At 57.4% G+C, this 13,704-nt stretch overlaps 4 protein-coding genes across 4 annotated transcripts; 2 read left to right on the top strand and 2 right to left on the bottom strand.

The window, feature by feature from the left end:
* Positions 1–250: 250 nt before the first annotated feature.
* Positions 251–3,965, bottom strand: HRG_05657 (tRNA synthetases class I (I, l, M and v) domain-containing protein; the record flags this gene model as incomplete). Its single annotated transcript, XM_044864128.1, has 9 exons — positions 251–657; positions 724–1,255; positions 1,312–1,345; positions 1,393–1,472; positions 1,527–1,855; positions 1,922–2,938; positions 2,998–3,627; positions 3,687–3,866; positions 3,935–3,965. The coding sequence occupies 9 exons, from the start codon at positions 3,963–3,965 to the stop codon at positions 251–253; spliced, it is 3,240 nt and encodes a 1,079-aa protein (XP_044720660.1).
* Positions 3,966–4,422: 457 nt separating this feature from the next.
* Positions 4,423–6,030, top strand: HRG_05656 (6-phosphogluconate dehydrogenase; the record flags this gene model as incomplete). Its single annotated transcript, XM_044864127.1, has 3 exons — positions 4,423–4,563; positions 4,613–5,495; positions 5,546–6,030. 3 exons carry the CDS (start codon positions 4,423–4,425, stop codon positions 6,028–6,030), a joined length of 1,509 nt encoding a protein of 502 aa, XP_044720659.1.
* Positions 6,031–6,834: 804 nt separating this feature from the next.
* On the bottom strand, positions 6,835–8,203 carry HRG_05655 (RNA recognition motif domain-containing protein; the record flags this gene model as incomplete). Its single annotated transcript, XM_044864126.1, has 8 exons — positions 6,835–7,289; positions 7,346–7,493; positions 7,555–7,621; positions 7,687–7,738; positions 7,796–7,827; positions 7,885–7,919; positions 8,009–8,095; positions 8,156–8,203. The coding sequence occupies 8 exons, from the start codon at positions 8,201–8,203 to the stop codon at positions 6,835–6,837; spliced, it is 924 nt and encodes a 307-aa protein (XP_044720658.1).
* A 3,695-nt stretch (positions 8,204–11,898) lies between these two features.
* HRG_05654 (anp1 domain-containing protein) lies at positions 11,899–13,091 on the top strand (the record flags this gene model as incomplete). Its single annotated transcript, XM_044864125.1, has 2 exons — positions 11,899–13,002; positions 13,071–13,091. The coding sequence occupies 2 exons, from the start codon at positions 11,899–11,901 to the stop codon at positions 13,089–13,091; spliced, it is 1,125 nt and encodes a 374-aa protein (XP_044720657.1).
* Positions 13,092–13,704: the final 613 nt, after the last annotated feature.

Here is a 13,704-nt window from a genome sequence, read left to right as displayed (position 1 = left end):
GGACGCGCCGAGATGCGACATGGTTGCTTCTTCAAACACGGGGCACTGGTCGGTCGCCCAGGCTGTGCCAGACGAGCAGCCGAGACGTGATCACGACCTCGCCAGACACGAAAGGGTAAGAAAGGATCCGAGGACATCATCATGTGGAAGAAACAATGCCGCGGCGCATGTATGTGTAGCAACTAGCAACCAATATTCTTTTCCCCACCACTCTACATTCATTCATCATGTTCCATATCCACACTCACCCCTACTCGAGCTTCAGCTGCTCAAACTGCTTAATCGTCTCGAGGAAGCTGTGCTCCTCCTGCTTGGCCTCCGCCAGCCGCTGCTGATCCGCCTCCTGCACTGCCGCTGACACCTTCTCCTTGTACCCGGCATCCGCCAAGATCTTCTCCTGCCTCTGCACCGTGGCCCGAGCCTTGTCGAGCCGCTTCTGCGCCTTGACAATCTCGGCGTCCATGTCGACGCGGCCCTTGACGTACACGAAGACGGCCGCGCTCGTCGACACCGGGTAGGCAACGCAGCCCGCGGGACGGGGCGCGTCGGGCCCAAGGACCTTGATGTCCTTGACGGCCTTGCCGCTCAGCGACTTGATTGACGCCACTTCATCGTTGCAGTTCCTGAGCGCCGTCTCATTGTACGTTTGGATGATGACTGAAACCCAATTTCAGTCAGCCACATTTGCATCAGCATCGTCGTCCACACCCCCGGCGCACTTACCATCAGCGTCACTCTTGAGAGAGTACTCGGACATAAGGGACCGAGCAGCCCTTACGCAGCCTAGAACGAGCTCGTAGGTGGCCTCCGACTCCGGGTCATCGAGAGCGGCGTTGTACTGGGGGTACCGGGCGATCATGATGGACTTGGTCTTATCGCCCGGCCTTCGAGGCATCCGCTGCCACATCTCCTCGGTGATGAAGGGCATGAACGGGTGGATCATCGTCAGGGCTGCCTCCAGGGCCGTGTACAGCGTCTGGATGGCCGAGTTGCGCTCCTCTTCGGTCCCGTCGCGGATGATGGACTTTGAATTCTCAATGTAGACGTCACACAGCTCGGCGTACCAATAGCGATACACGATGATGGTCGACTTTGAGAATTCGCGCTCGGCCAGGGCCGCGTTGATGTCTCTCGCTGCGCTGTTCATCTTGTGGAGGATCCACCGCTCTGCCAATGACTTTCCTCGCACAGCCCCGTCCTTGGATGGGGTGAAGCCCTGCGGAAGACTGCCCAAGACGTATTTGGTGGCTTGGAACTGCAACAGCGGTTAGGACCAAGGAGCGAGATGATCCGGTGTCATGGAAGACTTACGATTTTGTTGCAGAACTTGCGGTAGCCATGAACCCTGTTGCGGTCAGCGCCTGTCGAATCATAGCAGCGAAGGCAACTTACACCTTGATCTCCAGGTTGATATCTCCTCCGCTGCCAGTAGTGGCGTTGACCATGGTGAAGCGCATCGCGTCCGCACCGCACTGAGGAATTCCGTCGGGGAACGCAGTCTTCTGGAACTTCATTGCCTTCTGGACCTCGTTGGGGTGTAGATTTCCCTGGTACAACTTCTCGTGCAGGTCCTCAAGCTTGGTACCAAATATGACGTCCAAGGGGTCGATGACGTTGCCCAAGCTCTTGCTCATCTTGCGGCCCTCGGAGTCTCGGACGAGACTATGACAGTAGACTTCTTTGAAAGGGATCTTTCCAGTCATCTTGAGGCCAACAGTAATCATGCGGGCAATCCAGAAGAAGAGAATGTCCCACCCTGTCTCGAGGATCGACGTGGGGTACAGCGTCTCGAGATCGTGCGTCTTGTTGGGCCACCCAAGCGTGCTAAAGGGCCACAAGGCTGAAGAGAACCAAGCTGTTGATGGAGTCAGCATTGAATCGTAGGCAAACCGCGCAATACGCCATGGTCATCGAGACTCACTATCCATAACGTCCTCGTCCTGCTCCAGGACAAACTTCTTCCCGGGAAGAGCGGCTGCGGCCTTCTTTTCGGCCTCTTCCCTAGTTCGCCCTGAGAACCAAAGCTTGTCCTCTGGGATATCGCCGGAACCCCCTTCGATCTTGGCAAAGTAGACCGGGCAGCGGTGTCCCCACCATAGCTGTCTGCTGATGCACCAGTCGTTGATATCCTCCAGCCAGCGGAAGTAGCTCCTCTCGGCAGCGTCGGGTCTAATCTTGACCTGGCCGTCTCGTACCACCTGCATAGCTGGCTCAGCCAACTCCTTCATCCGAACCCACCACTGAGGCTTCATGATGGGCTCAATGATGTCCTTAGACTTGTCGCAAAGCGGGACAGTCATGGGGTTGTCCTTTTTGTCCACATACAACCCCCTTTCCTTGAGTGCGTCCTGGATGGCGTACCGGACGTCGAAGCGTTTCTGACCCCTGTAAGGGCCGGCGTTGTCGTTCATGAGGCCATCGTCGGTCAGGATGTTGATAAACTCGAGCTTGTGCTTCTGGCCCAAGTTGAAGTCGTTGGGGTCGTGTGCTGGGGTGAGCTTCACGGCACCCGTGCCAAACTCCATGTCGACGTACTCGTCGGCAACAATGGGCAGCTTGCGGTCCTCGATGAATGGGTGAGTTGCGAATTTGCCCACCAGGTGCTTGTATCGTGAGTCGTTGGGGTGGACAGCGATGCCCGTGTCACCGAGCATGGTCTCAACACGGGTCGTGGCCACCTCCAGAGTCTCATCGGAGCCCTCGACAGGGTATTTGAAGTGAACAATGACACCAAACTCGACCTTTTTGTCGTAGCCAGGAACATCGAGGAGCGTGCGCCCCGGTAGCTCCTTGTTGACGACCTCGAGGTTGGAGAGGGCGGTATTCAACTTGGTGCACCAGTTAACAAGCCTGTTTGCTCGGTAGATGATGCCCTCCTCGTGAAGCTGGACAAAGGTTTCGGCCACGGCCGCCGACAGGTTGGCATCCATGGTGAAAGCTTTGACCGTTAGCAATCAAGACTGCCGCACACAGCATCAAGAAAAAGAGGACACTCACCCTCTCGGCTCCAGTCAAACGAACCACCCATGCGCTTCAACACCTTGTTGATTCGCTTGTGGTAGTCCTCCTTCCACTCCCAGACAGTTTCGACAAACTTGGTCCGGCCGAGGTCGTGTCGCGTCTTCTGCTGCCGCCTCCAGAGCATGTTCTCGACGACGCTCTGCGTCGAAATCCCGGCGTGGTCGCAGCCGGGGACCCAGAGGGTCGTCTTTCCGTTCATCCTGCTCCATCTGATCATGACGTCCTGCAGCGAGTCGCCCAGAGCGTGGCCCATGTGGAGAGAACCGGTGACATTGGGCGGCGGGTGGACAATGACAAAGCTTCCCTCGTCCTTGACCTTGCCGTCGGCAGTAAACTCGGGCTTGAAAAAGCCCTCCTTTTCCCACCACTCGTACCAAGCCGACTCAACGGCGATGGGATCGTATGCTTTGAAGTTGGGGTCGTCAAAGGGGCGAATGCGTTTCTTCTCCCCGGCGGGCGTGTCCTCGACGTAGTCTGGAATGACCTCTTCCTCCTTCTTCTCCTTTGCCTTTTTCTCTTTTGCGGGATTGGCAGCTATCTGAGCAGCCCTCGACTTCTTTGCCTCGAGCTTGGCAGCCTTCTCGGCCTTTTTGCGCTCCTTTTCCACTGTCGCGCGTCTCGGATCAGCAATTTGTGCCCCCAGCCGAACGGGTATAGCTACTCACACTCCTTCTCCGTCTTCACCTTGGGAGGACCGCCGGCCGCCGGCGCCGTGCCGGCATCGGTACCGGAGGCGTGGGCTCCAGCGGTGCCAGTTTGAGTGGCATTGGCGAGCTCCTGCTTGGCAGCGGCCGGAATCGAGGGAGGCGTGCCGGTGTTTTCTGCGAGACCCTCACTCGCCCCAACTGCGCGGGTAACAAGGTCAGCAACGCCGTCAGGGACCCGAAGGACAGAGAGGAGAAGGAATCGGTACTTGGATTGCCTCGCCCGCTGTTGGTCGCCATGGTGGCAAGTGTGGTGCTTTTCCAGAGTCGTCTTGGGGAAACAGAGCGCACCCGAAGCGCTCGAACGGCGAGTCTCAACGTCGTGCTGTACGCCTGTAGCTGAAGCCCAGGGATAAGGGCTTCCGTCGCTGTCCTGCACGGCGAATTGAGGCTTATGCTGGTTGGCACAGATGACTCAACCTTGGGTCAATCTCTAGGGCCTCGAATTTTTGAGTCACGGCTGCGATGCCGCCCGCGATACAGAAAAAGGTGGGATAGTGAGGGGGAGGAGGGGTCCGGACGATGTGGCGGTGCAGGGGCTCGACTTCAGTCGAACCTAGAAGCTTCAGCCACAGCCTACTAGCCACACTTTGTGTCGACAACCTCCTGTACGACCAAACACTTCGAAAAAGACTCGTTTGATGCTCTCGCCAGAGACACGGTAGCCAATGAATGCTTCCTGAAAATGTCACCTCGGATGGCTTGGCGGCCCCTCGGCGTCCTATCCCTCTGTCGACGACCGGGGCCGAAGCCAACGCCCCAGTCGCGATGGCTTTCTTCCAGCCGCGACGGCAGTGAGCAAACCCGCTTCTCCTACTTTTCGCCAGCTCAGAAGCAAGTATGCCGTCTCCACTTCTCCGTCGATTCTGCAAGCTCACACTTCCAAGAGCGATGATGCGCAGCTGTTCGCCGTGTTGGGCGACAGCGACGAAGTGCTAGCCAACCCCCTGGCCCACAACGCAGCTGTAGTTCTCGCAACACCACACTATGCCAGGCAAGTCGGCGACAGCGCCTTCGTGGGGAAGATTGCTCGACTACTGGCGGGGGATGCCCACGTTGGCCAGTTCCATGTCTTGTGCGCCGTCGTTGACCATTTGGCACCGGCCTTTGGGGGATCAGAAACGTTGCAAGGCATCTCCGTCCTGCGGGGCCATCTGGACGATACCTTGCCCGAACTCTGGCTCCCGCAGCCTCCCAAGTCCAAGGAAGATTCTGAGTCTGTATCGTCTCTCACCTTTGATCTTGGCAGCCCCTGGATCACACTTCCCCTGGCGCGAACAACCTTTCAAAACGGCCGGCCTTCCACGCTCATCACTTCACGGTTCGACATGACGCGCACGTCTCCTCAGCTGGCCCAAAGTTTGGAGAAGCACTTCCAGCGCATTCGCATGTCGCTTGAAACGCCGGCGCAGTCCGTAGCAGATCTTGGACTTTGGGCCCCTCTATCGCCCGTTACCCGCCCTCGCTTCGTGACGGAGAGTTTTGGAAACATCATCCGAGGCGTCCGCCTCAACGGGAAGTCAGAACCGGCATCGACGGAACTAGAGGCCGCGGTGGAAACCATGTTCAGGCACAGGCCAGCATCAGGGACCCCGCCTGGCCCAGTGGGGGTTTGGGCCATGGTTACGCCCAGCGGCCACGAAGCGCTGGAGCATGCGCCTGATCCGACCCCGATTCTGCAGGGAAAGCCGCTGACTCGGGACGCAATCGAGGAGACCGCCGAGTGCCTTGAGCAGTTGCATCAGTCTGGGGGGCGCTTCTATCAGATCCGTAGGTTGATATGCCCGTGGCTTCGAAAGGCAAGCACTGACTGTGGGCAGTGAGCGGCGGCGGCGGCTGGGGCTCCAAAAAGGGCTTGCTCTCCCTCGATCCGGAGCGGACTCACATGGTTCATTCCGAGGAAGAGGCCATGGCCCGCTTTGTGCAGACGATGGAGGGCTCTGGTTTTGCGGCCCCTGGATCGCAAATTCAATTCTTCACCACGGCACGAGCGTCACCCCGGGACACGGCATTTTCTTTATCGGGCACCATGTTCGGCGTCCCCGATGGCGTGGACGAAGTCGCCGACATGGCCGAGGTGTCAGAGTCGGGCTGTCTGGTCAAGGACCACTTCGGCGCCTTATCGAGCAAGGGCGTATTCGTTGCCGGGTCTGCAGACAAAGGAGCTGACGCCATGGACGAGTCCAAGCTGAGCGTCCCGGGCTCTCGAATCTACGTCGACACATTCGATATGAAGGCTGGCGGGCTGGGAGCTCTTGGGGCTGCAGCGCTGGCCGAGGCCGTCACGGCTGCACTCATCCCGTAGCGACTCTCCATACACATGCGCGCTACTGACGCGGCAGACGGGTGACTCAGCTCTATATCGACGCAAGTCGTCAGAGGGGCTGTTGTATAATCTTGTACGGAAGTGTATAGGTAGGCCCTGATTGCCAAGGCCAAAACGCCCTCTCCCGAAGGCGCTTGGTGGACAGTCACGGATTCACGAGTCGCGCAAAAGTTCCGATTACCTGGCACGTACCACGCCTTGACAGATGAAGGATATCTATCTATGCAAGACGAGTCAGAGACACTGTGAAATCTGAAGAAACATGCCGCCACAACCAGCTGCCATACCAACGCAGAGGCACCGCCGCTGGCTAGGCAATCAAGTTGTTAATGAATAGCGAAGCGGTCTGGATCTCGCCCGACGCACGATATACGTGACAATCATTTCTCCTGGCTGAGTGACTGACTGGAACCAAAGCTCATCCCTTGCTCTGCAAAGCCACATCCAAGACAATGTGTCGTGAGCCTTGACGGACATGCTCACACCGACTTGAAAGGTAGCGCTCAAGGAAGCCAGTGACGCGAGACCTGACATTTATCAGTCTCATTCTGGGCACGCGGCCGGTGCGGCCGAAAGTGGTATTGCTCACCGTGGTGTTCGACTCGTGAATGCCCAGAGCCGGGTGAAACCCCTCCCAGCGCGTTTCGCGATATGGCGACAATCTGATACTCATCCCGGCGTTCAGAATCTGTGTATTTCCTCCATCAACTTCCCAAACCCTCACAGCCCGTCGGTTCTTTCCACAATCTTGGCGATGTACATGGAAAGTGCAGAAACGAGCCTTTACTCGATCATGTCGATGTCATCGATCCCAGCAGCCGGGGCATTGCCGTTGGTGGGCTCGCGCTCGGCCACGGGGGCGGGAGCGGCGCCGCCTCCAAAGTAGTCCTCCATCTCTGCATCAAGCTCCTCTTGCGTCTTCTTGGACCGGGGGTTGCCTCGGGCCCCGCGGTTGCTTTGTTCATCTTTAGCATTGGCCTCGCGTCGGACTCCGGGGCGACGGCCGCCGCGACGCTGGGGCATCGGGCTCCTGGAGCGGCTACCGCCGCCTGGAATATACCTATCGATACCTTTGCGGGCCGCCTCGCCCTCGTCGACGCGGCGACGAGGCGACAGGGAGCGCGATCTCCCGCTCGGGGCGGAGATTCGGTCTGCCAGGGGGCGGCTGGGCATGACGGCCGTGTCAAATGGGTTTCGCGACGGACCACCGGGCAGCAAAGTCAAGCGAATGGGCTGTCCTAAACAACAGGTGAGCGGTATGCCACGACGCGAGAGCAGTCCGAGGAGGCCATACCGTTGGCATTTGCCCCATCGTACTGGCGCACAGCTTCCTGCGCATCGTCTCGATGCTCGTAGGTCACGTAGGCGGTGCCGTTGGAGCGTCCAGCGCGGTCGTACAGCAGCTGCAAACGCGAGACAGGACCGATCCTTGCGAACAATTCCTGCGTGCAAGGTGAGCCAGCCACCCGCAGGACGGACCTAAGGGGGGACAAGCATGCGTACATCCAAGTCGTCTTCGGTCAGATCGTAGTGAATGTTTTCGACTCGAAGCTTCGATCCTCTAGGTTCGCTGGAGGTGCAGTGAATCAGTAGGGGAATTCCTCGTGGACGCTTGGACCGGGCATGGCTGCGCACCTGTGGACGGGAGACTCGCGGCGACGTCGAGGTGCGGGCTCTCTGCGGGACTCTGGAAAGCATGAGTAAGGGGCGCTCGCTGGCACGAAATAAGAACGGAGAGACTGACGGTGTGCTTCATAGCGATCGTGAAGCCACTCGCTGGGCAAAATTAGCAGAGGTCGACGGGGCGCTTCGAAGCTGCATGTGGGAACTAACCTGTCAAGGTTTCGTGGTTCACCTCGCTGGAAAGTCTGTTGCAGCAGAGTAGGACTGGTTAGCTATGAAGCTTGGGCCCGAGATCAATGTCAACCAGGACCGTTGACGAAACAAGGAAGCTCACCTTTCTCACGCCCTCGCGGGGGTAATCCTGACGCTCGCGACGACGAGAGTCACCGCCACCGCGTCGATTGCGGGGTCCATCTCCACGCTGCGAGGGGACGCGAAACGTCAGCCTTGGATGCGACGCGGCAGAGCTTGGAGAACTTACGCTGTCGGCGATGATTTCGTCGAGCCCGCGGTCCATCTTGTTGGCCATGGCAGGCAGGGAAAGTGACAAGCCTGACGGAGTGATGGGTCAGCGCAGGGCGACGGCCGAAGGGAGGGGATTGCCCGCGTGTGGCGAGAGAGAGAGAGGACGAGGACGCGAGCTGCCTGATGTTTTGGGCCCTTGCTTGCGGTTTTGCGTTGATGAGGCTGAGACGGATAGCCACTTGGTGTGGAGAATTGCTGGAAGCTGTGCATTTGGCCGATAATACGCTTGCTGGCAGCTGGCAGGGATTTGGCACATGCGAGGTACAAGGTACGAGGAACAAGCCAGCAGCATGTCCTTACGTAAGGCGAGCAAGAACTGCTTAGCCACCTAAGTACGGTACCTAGGTACATAGGTAAGTTTCGAATCAGGCACAAATATGAAGAGAGAAGTCTGGATATCAAAAAGTAAACAAAAAAATAGACAAGAAAGTACGGGAGCTGGAAGCATCTTAACGTCTGATTCGTCAACACAGGGCCTCCAAAGACAATTGGGTCGTCTTGCTCATCTGGTGTGTAACGAGGGGCATTGCTGCGCATGGCGGTGGCTGTGGAGGAGGATTTGACTCGACTCTTGCTTGTCGAGGGGAAACAAATGTAAATACCTCTAACAAATTAGCCGGGTTGTCCAAGATATATTAAGCCCCGTTTCCCCACCCTAACGCAACACCCGATCTAATACCTAGTTATTCCTCCGCGAGCAACCTGTCGTGGCTGTAGTCACCGCGCTGAATCCCTCGACAAAGTGCGCTACTGGGACAATCGTCCCAAAAGCTAAAGACAGATGAACGATCGGCTTCTTCACCCAGAGAAACTGCCTCTTGCCATATCATTGCTTCGACTGGACGGTCAAGCACCAGTTTTGGACAAACATTTTGATGGTGGCCAGTGCCGCGTTTTTAAGGCAGACTTTCCGGATGGGGGAACTTGGGCCATTCGGATACCGCTTTTTATGCGGGACGCTCCCCAGGAAGCCATCATACGCACATTGCAGGACGAAATCGAAGTACTGCGAGAGCTCGGGACTAACGGCTTCCTTTGGGCACCAAAGCTCCGGGGATCTACCCTAACTTTTGAAAACGTGATTGGATACCCTTTTATCGCGTTATCATGGATCGCAGGCGCACCGCTCTCTTGGTCTGCGAGGTGCCCTTCGCGACCGGTGCGAGATAAGATACTAGCTCAGGTATCGCTGATACAAGCATCACTTATTGAGTGCACCAGGGAAATAACTACGTTTCTCTCTTGTCTATTTAGAAACTAGCTGATTGTAGTAGGGACTAGTGCTATAGGACATTTCGAGAGGATAATCTCCAACAGGCGCCGTCGAGTGTGCGATGGCCACCTTCCAGGTCTAACCGAACAAGACTGCCATGATCAGCAAGCCATCCTCACCAGCGTGCTTCATCCGGAGCTAGAGGATGCTCCGTTTGCTATGGACCATGGAGATCTATCACCGCAGAACATACTGGTGGACTCGGCACAGAATATTACTGGGTAATTTACTCTTGAAATCACGTGGGCACCATTGCTAATACTTTCAAGCATCATTGACTGGGGCTTTGCCGCGAAGGTCCCCATTCAGTTAGCTGCTGGCTTTCCACGTCTGATTTGCCTCGACCCTCCCCTTTTACCGCCGAGTGAAACTCTTCTGGAGGACCGAATCTCATATATTACATCTCTTCGGCATTGCTTGTGGTCTTCAGCTGCCGGTACATGGATGACTATAGTACAGTCATCTAGCGATGCTGATTTTCGTCATATTTTCCTCGAATACATTTTGAGCAAGGGTATGCACCAGTGGCTTGCAACCCACAACTGGACGATTCCGCGAAGAGAAATTAGCCGCAGATATAAAGAAGCCGACAGCTATAAATGGGCAATTAGCTGGCCAGATAAAGAATAAAGCTTGATGTGTATTAGCGGCATAACGGCAATCATAATCCTGTTTTGGGGAAAGGGTTGGGTGTCTAGACAATCCGTCTAAGAAAAGCGCTTGGCAGTTTCACTTATGGGGTACATCGCATTTAAACTTGAGCCATGCTGTCACCGAGTGACAATTGTGCTCGAAATGGCCAATTTCACGCGTAGCGTCGTACGCAAGAAAGAAGATTGCGATGTAAGCCGCCCTTATAAGAGCCCTCGTAGGAGGATCTATAGGATAAGGTGGAATAGGCCGTCTAAGAGGAGGAAGAGGCATAGCGAGATTTATATATAGACGAACTCTCTTAAGGACAGGCAGGCGGGCGGGCAGGGTTCAATTCGACGAAATAACGCATCGTTGAGCCTCAAGCACGAATACATGGAATCGACGTAAGCAGCCTCTATGTCTGTATATGCCTTCGTGCCCGTGGGTGCGAATAGCTTCACTTTGCAATGTATACGCAGTGGGCGCAGAGGGGGGCGCGGCGTAGGCGCGGAGAATGTGCGCACCAAATTATGCGGTCTCGGCGCTGCGCCGCTACCGAATGGTGACGACAGAACGGTTCACATTTGCTTGCCGCCAGACTGGCGGCTATGTGCAGCAAGATGGAGGGAAGTAGCCACCGCATTCCAGGTCAATGACGCCGCCGACTTGTTTATCGGCGATCATTATGTCGATCCAATCCAAGTCTCCATGTGTAACAGGCGTCGGGCTGCTGTCTGAGCGCTGCGCTTCTATTGCGAATATATGTCGTGATCTGTTCATCCCACAAACAGTCTTTGATTCTCTCCATGCTGAAATCTGTGGCATCCATGAGACCAGCGCAGAGAGGCTGTCTCTGGAGAAGAGCGGCTTAAATGTGCGGAGATGGGAGATGCTGTATTTGCTGAATGAGGGATACGACCCGATCAGCTATGAGTTCCCGCCCTTGAACTGACAAGATAGACCACGCGCTTTCCAATGTTGTTCCCGGCATCTGGCTCATAACAAGATACCCAAAACCCGGCAGATTGGTAGTACTTGTGGGACGTGCGCCACGGGGATACTTGTATCTGCCTTGACGAACTCGAGGTTGCGCTTCCCGGCGCTCAGGTTGGATCGACCGATTCTAACGGATTTCCGAACTGACCGGTCTCTTGGGACAATGATGTCTCGGCCGGCAATCAATCCCATGGATACTGGATGGTGTATCGGATGCAACACCTAGGTCCTTGCCGGCTGTTGCGGCTGAATGCAGGCTGCAGAGACTGGCTTGCCCGCTTGTGTGTGTCGTAGACACGGACAAGAGACAAGAGACAAGAGACAAGACGCCAGTGGGGGCCGGCCACAGTCGCGACGGTGCCACGTGACGCAACCTGTGAGCGAATCAGAAGCCAGAAACCAGAATCCAGAGGGCCCATCTCCCACGATTCGTTACAGGCCATCGTCGTATTTGCACCGAGCATTAGCTGGCCTCCCAGCGCGCTCGCCACCTCCCTCGCCGACGACGAACCCGCTCGCTGCCCGCCCGAGCCATTGACGACAAGCAGGTCCAGGCGTAGGCTCCCTCTCCCCGTGCCGCTGCTTCGCCTGCAACTGGCCGCGCCGCCGGCGCTCCTCCCTCGCCTTCGACAGGGCCGCCTCCCCTCTCGCGATCCGCTCTCGCCGCCAGCTCCCTCCGCTCCCGTCGGGCCAGGTCGCGCGGCCGTCGTTGATGATCCCCGTCGCCGCCGAGCCAGTCCATGCTCCCACCGCCGACCGCCGCTGCGTGACGACGGCAGCCGTCTCCATCGCCCCCCATGGCCCGACCCATGGGGTCAGTCCGTCTTAAGAAGGCGAACCCCTGCACCCTCGCCTTGGGCGCCGTCCTTTGCATCTTCATCTTCGTCTTCCTCATCTCGCCCTCGAAACCCGCCGCCCCCGGCCGGCCCGCCGCTGCCACCGCGCAGCATCACTTGTCGCCCCCTACGCTGCCCTACCGAAAGGCCAGGTCGCGATCCGGAGACCATGCCGGCCCCCCGCCCGTCACGCGATACAACCTCAACCACGTCACCGTCACGCCGCGCCCGATCGAGAACCGCGAGAACATCCTCATCCTGTCGCCCATGGCGCGCTTCTACCAGGAGTACTGGGACAACCTGCTGCGGCTGAGCTACCCCCACGACCTCATCACCATCGGCTTCATCCTGCCCAAGACCAAGGAGGGCAACGCGGCCACGGCGGCCCTGCAACAGCAGATTGAGCAGACGCAGAAGCGCGGCCCCGAAGCCAACCGCTTCAAGAGCATCATCATCCTGCGCCAGGACTTTGACCCGGCCCTCAGCTCCCAGGACGAGAGCGAGCGCCACAAAATGTCCAATCAAAAGGAACGGCGGGCCGTCATGGCAAAGGCCCGCAACTCGCTCCTCTTCACCACCCTCGGCCCCGCCACGTCGTGGGTGCTGTGGCTCGACTCGGACATTGTCGAATTCCCGCCGACGCTCATCCAAGACCTGGCAAAGCACGACAAGCCCGTCATTGTCGCCAACTGCTTCCAGCGCTTCTACAACCAGGACACCAAGAAAAAAGACGAGCGTCCATACGACTACAACAGCTGGCAGGACAGCGACATTGCAACAAAGATGGCCACCACCATGGGGCCCGACGATATCTTGCTCGAGGGGTACGCCGAAATGGCCACGTATCGCACTCTGATGGCCCACATGAGCACCCCCGGCGGCGACAAGGACCTGACGGTCCCGCTCGACGGCGTTGGCGGCACGGCCCTGCTAGTCAAGGCGGACGTGCACCGGGATGGCGCCATGTTCCCGCCCTTTGCCTTTTACCACCTGATCGAGACGGAGGGGTTTGCCAAGATGGCCAAGAGACTAGGGTGGCAGCCGTACGGGCTTCCCAACTACAAGGTGAGTGGAGATGCACGGCCGGCGACTCCAACATCGAGATGGCCCGGCTAATTGTGGCGGCGCAACAGGTCTACCACTACAATGAGTGATGCGCAGTGTAATAAAGACAGGGGAGGGGAGGGGTACGAGAAGAAAGAAGCCCTTTCGAAAGAGTCTGGTCTGCTTCCCGCGGGCCAGGAGGGAACAGATCGGCTTGCAGCGCACACACATCTCATGTATGCATATTTGACATCAATCTCCATCATCAAAACCTGGGGAAGAGGGGGGAGGTGCAAAAAAAAAGCAAGGGTTTGGGAGTCTGTCGGAGGACTCCGATGTATGGATAAGGGAAGCATGGCGGCAGCGACTTGCTCGCCCCCGGCCCCTCTAACGGTGATGCTTGCTTCCCTGTTTGCAATGTGGGCTTGGCCGGCTGGGGTCGGACCTTGTGATTTCTTCGTCTTTTTCTTGTTTGAATTTGTCCTGTTTCTTAGATACACGGCACTCTGCGCGAGGGAGAGGTCTTGGCAGAATGGGCTGGTATAGACGGGATGCGCAAACTTGACTGGATGCATCACCATGGCCGCCACGTCTGGACACGCGTCACTGGGGTGTGAGTGTTTTTGATTGCGGGTGAAAGAGAATGCGCCCTGCGATGCCGCCACCAGATATACCAACAGCCGTGAGTCCAACAAGCAAAGCCAATGTAGCCCAGCATGCGCA

The sequence above is a fragment of the Hirsutella rhossiliensis genome (assembly GCF_020360975.1).
Source record: "Hirsutella rhossiliensis strain HR02 chromosome Unknown scaffold00005, whole genome shotgun sequence".
Lineage (NCBI taxonomy): Eukaryota > Fungi > Ascomycota > Sordariomycetes > Hypocreales > Ophiocordycipitaceae > Hirsutella > Hirsutella rhossiliensis.
Note: the sequence above shows the minus strand (reverse complement) of the source record. Positions and strands in the feature narration are given on the sequence as shown.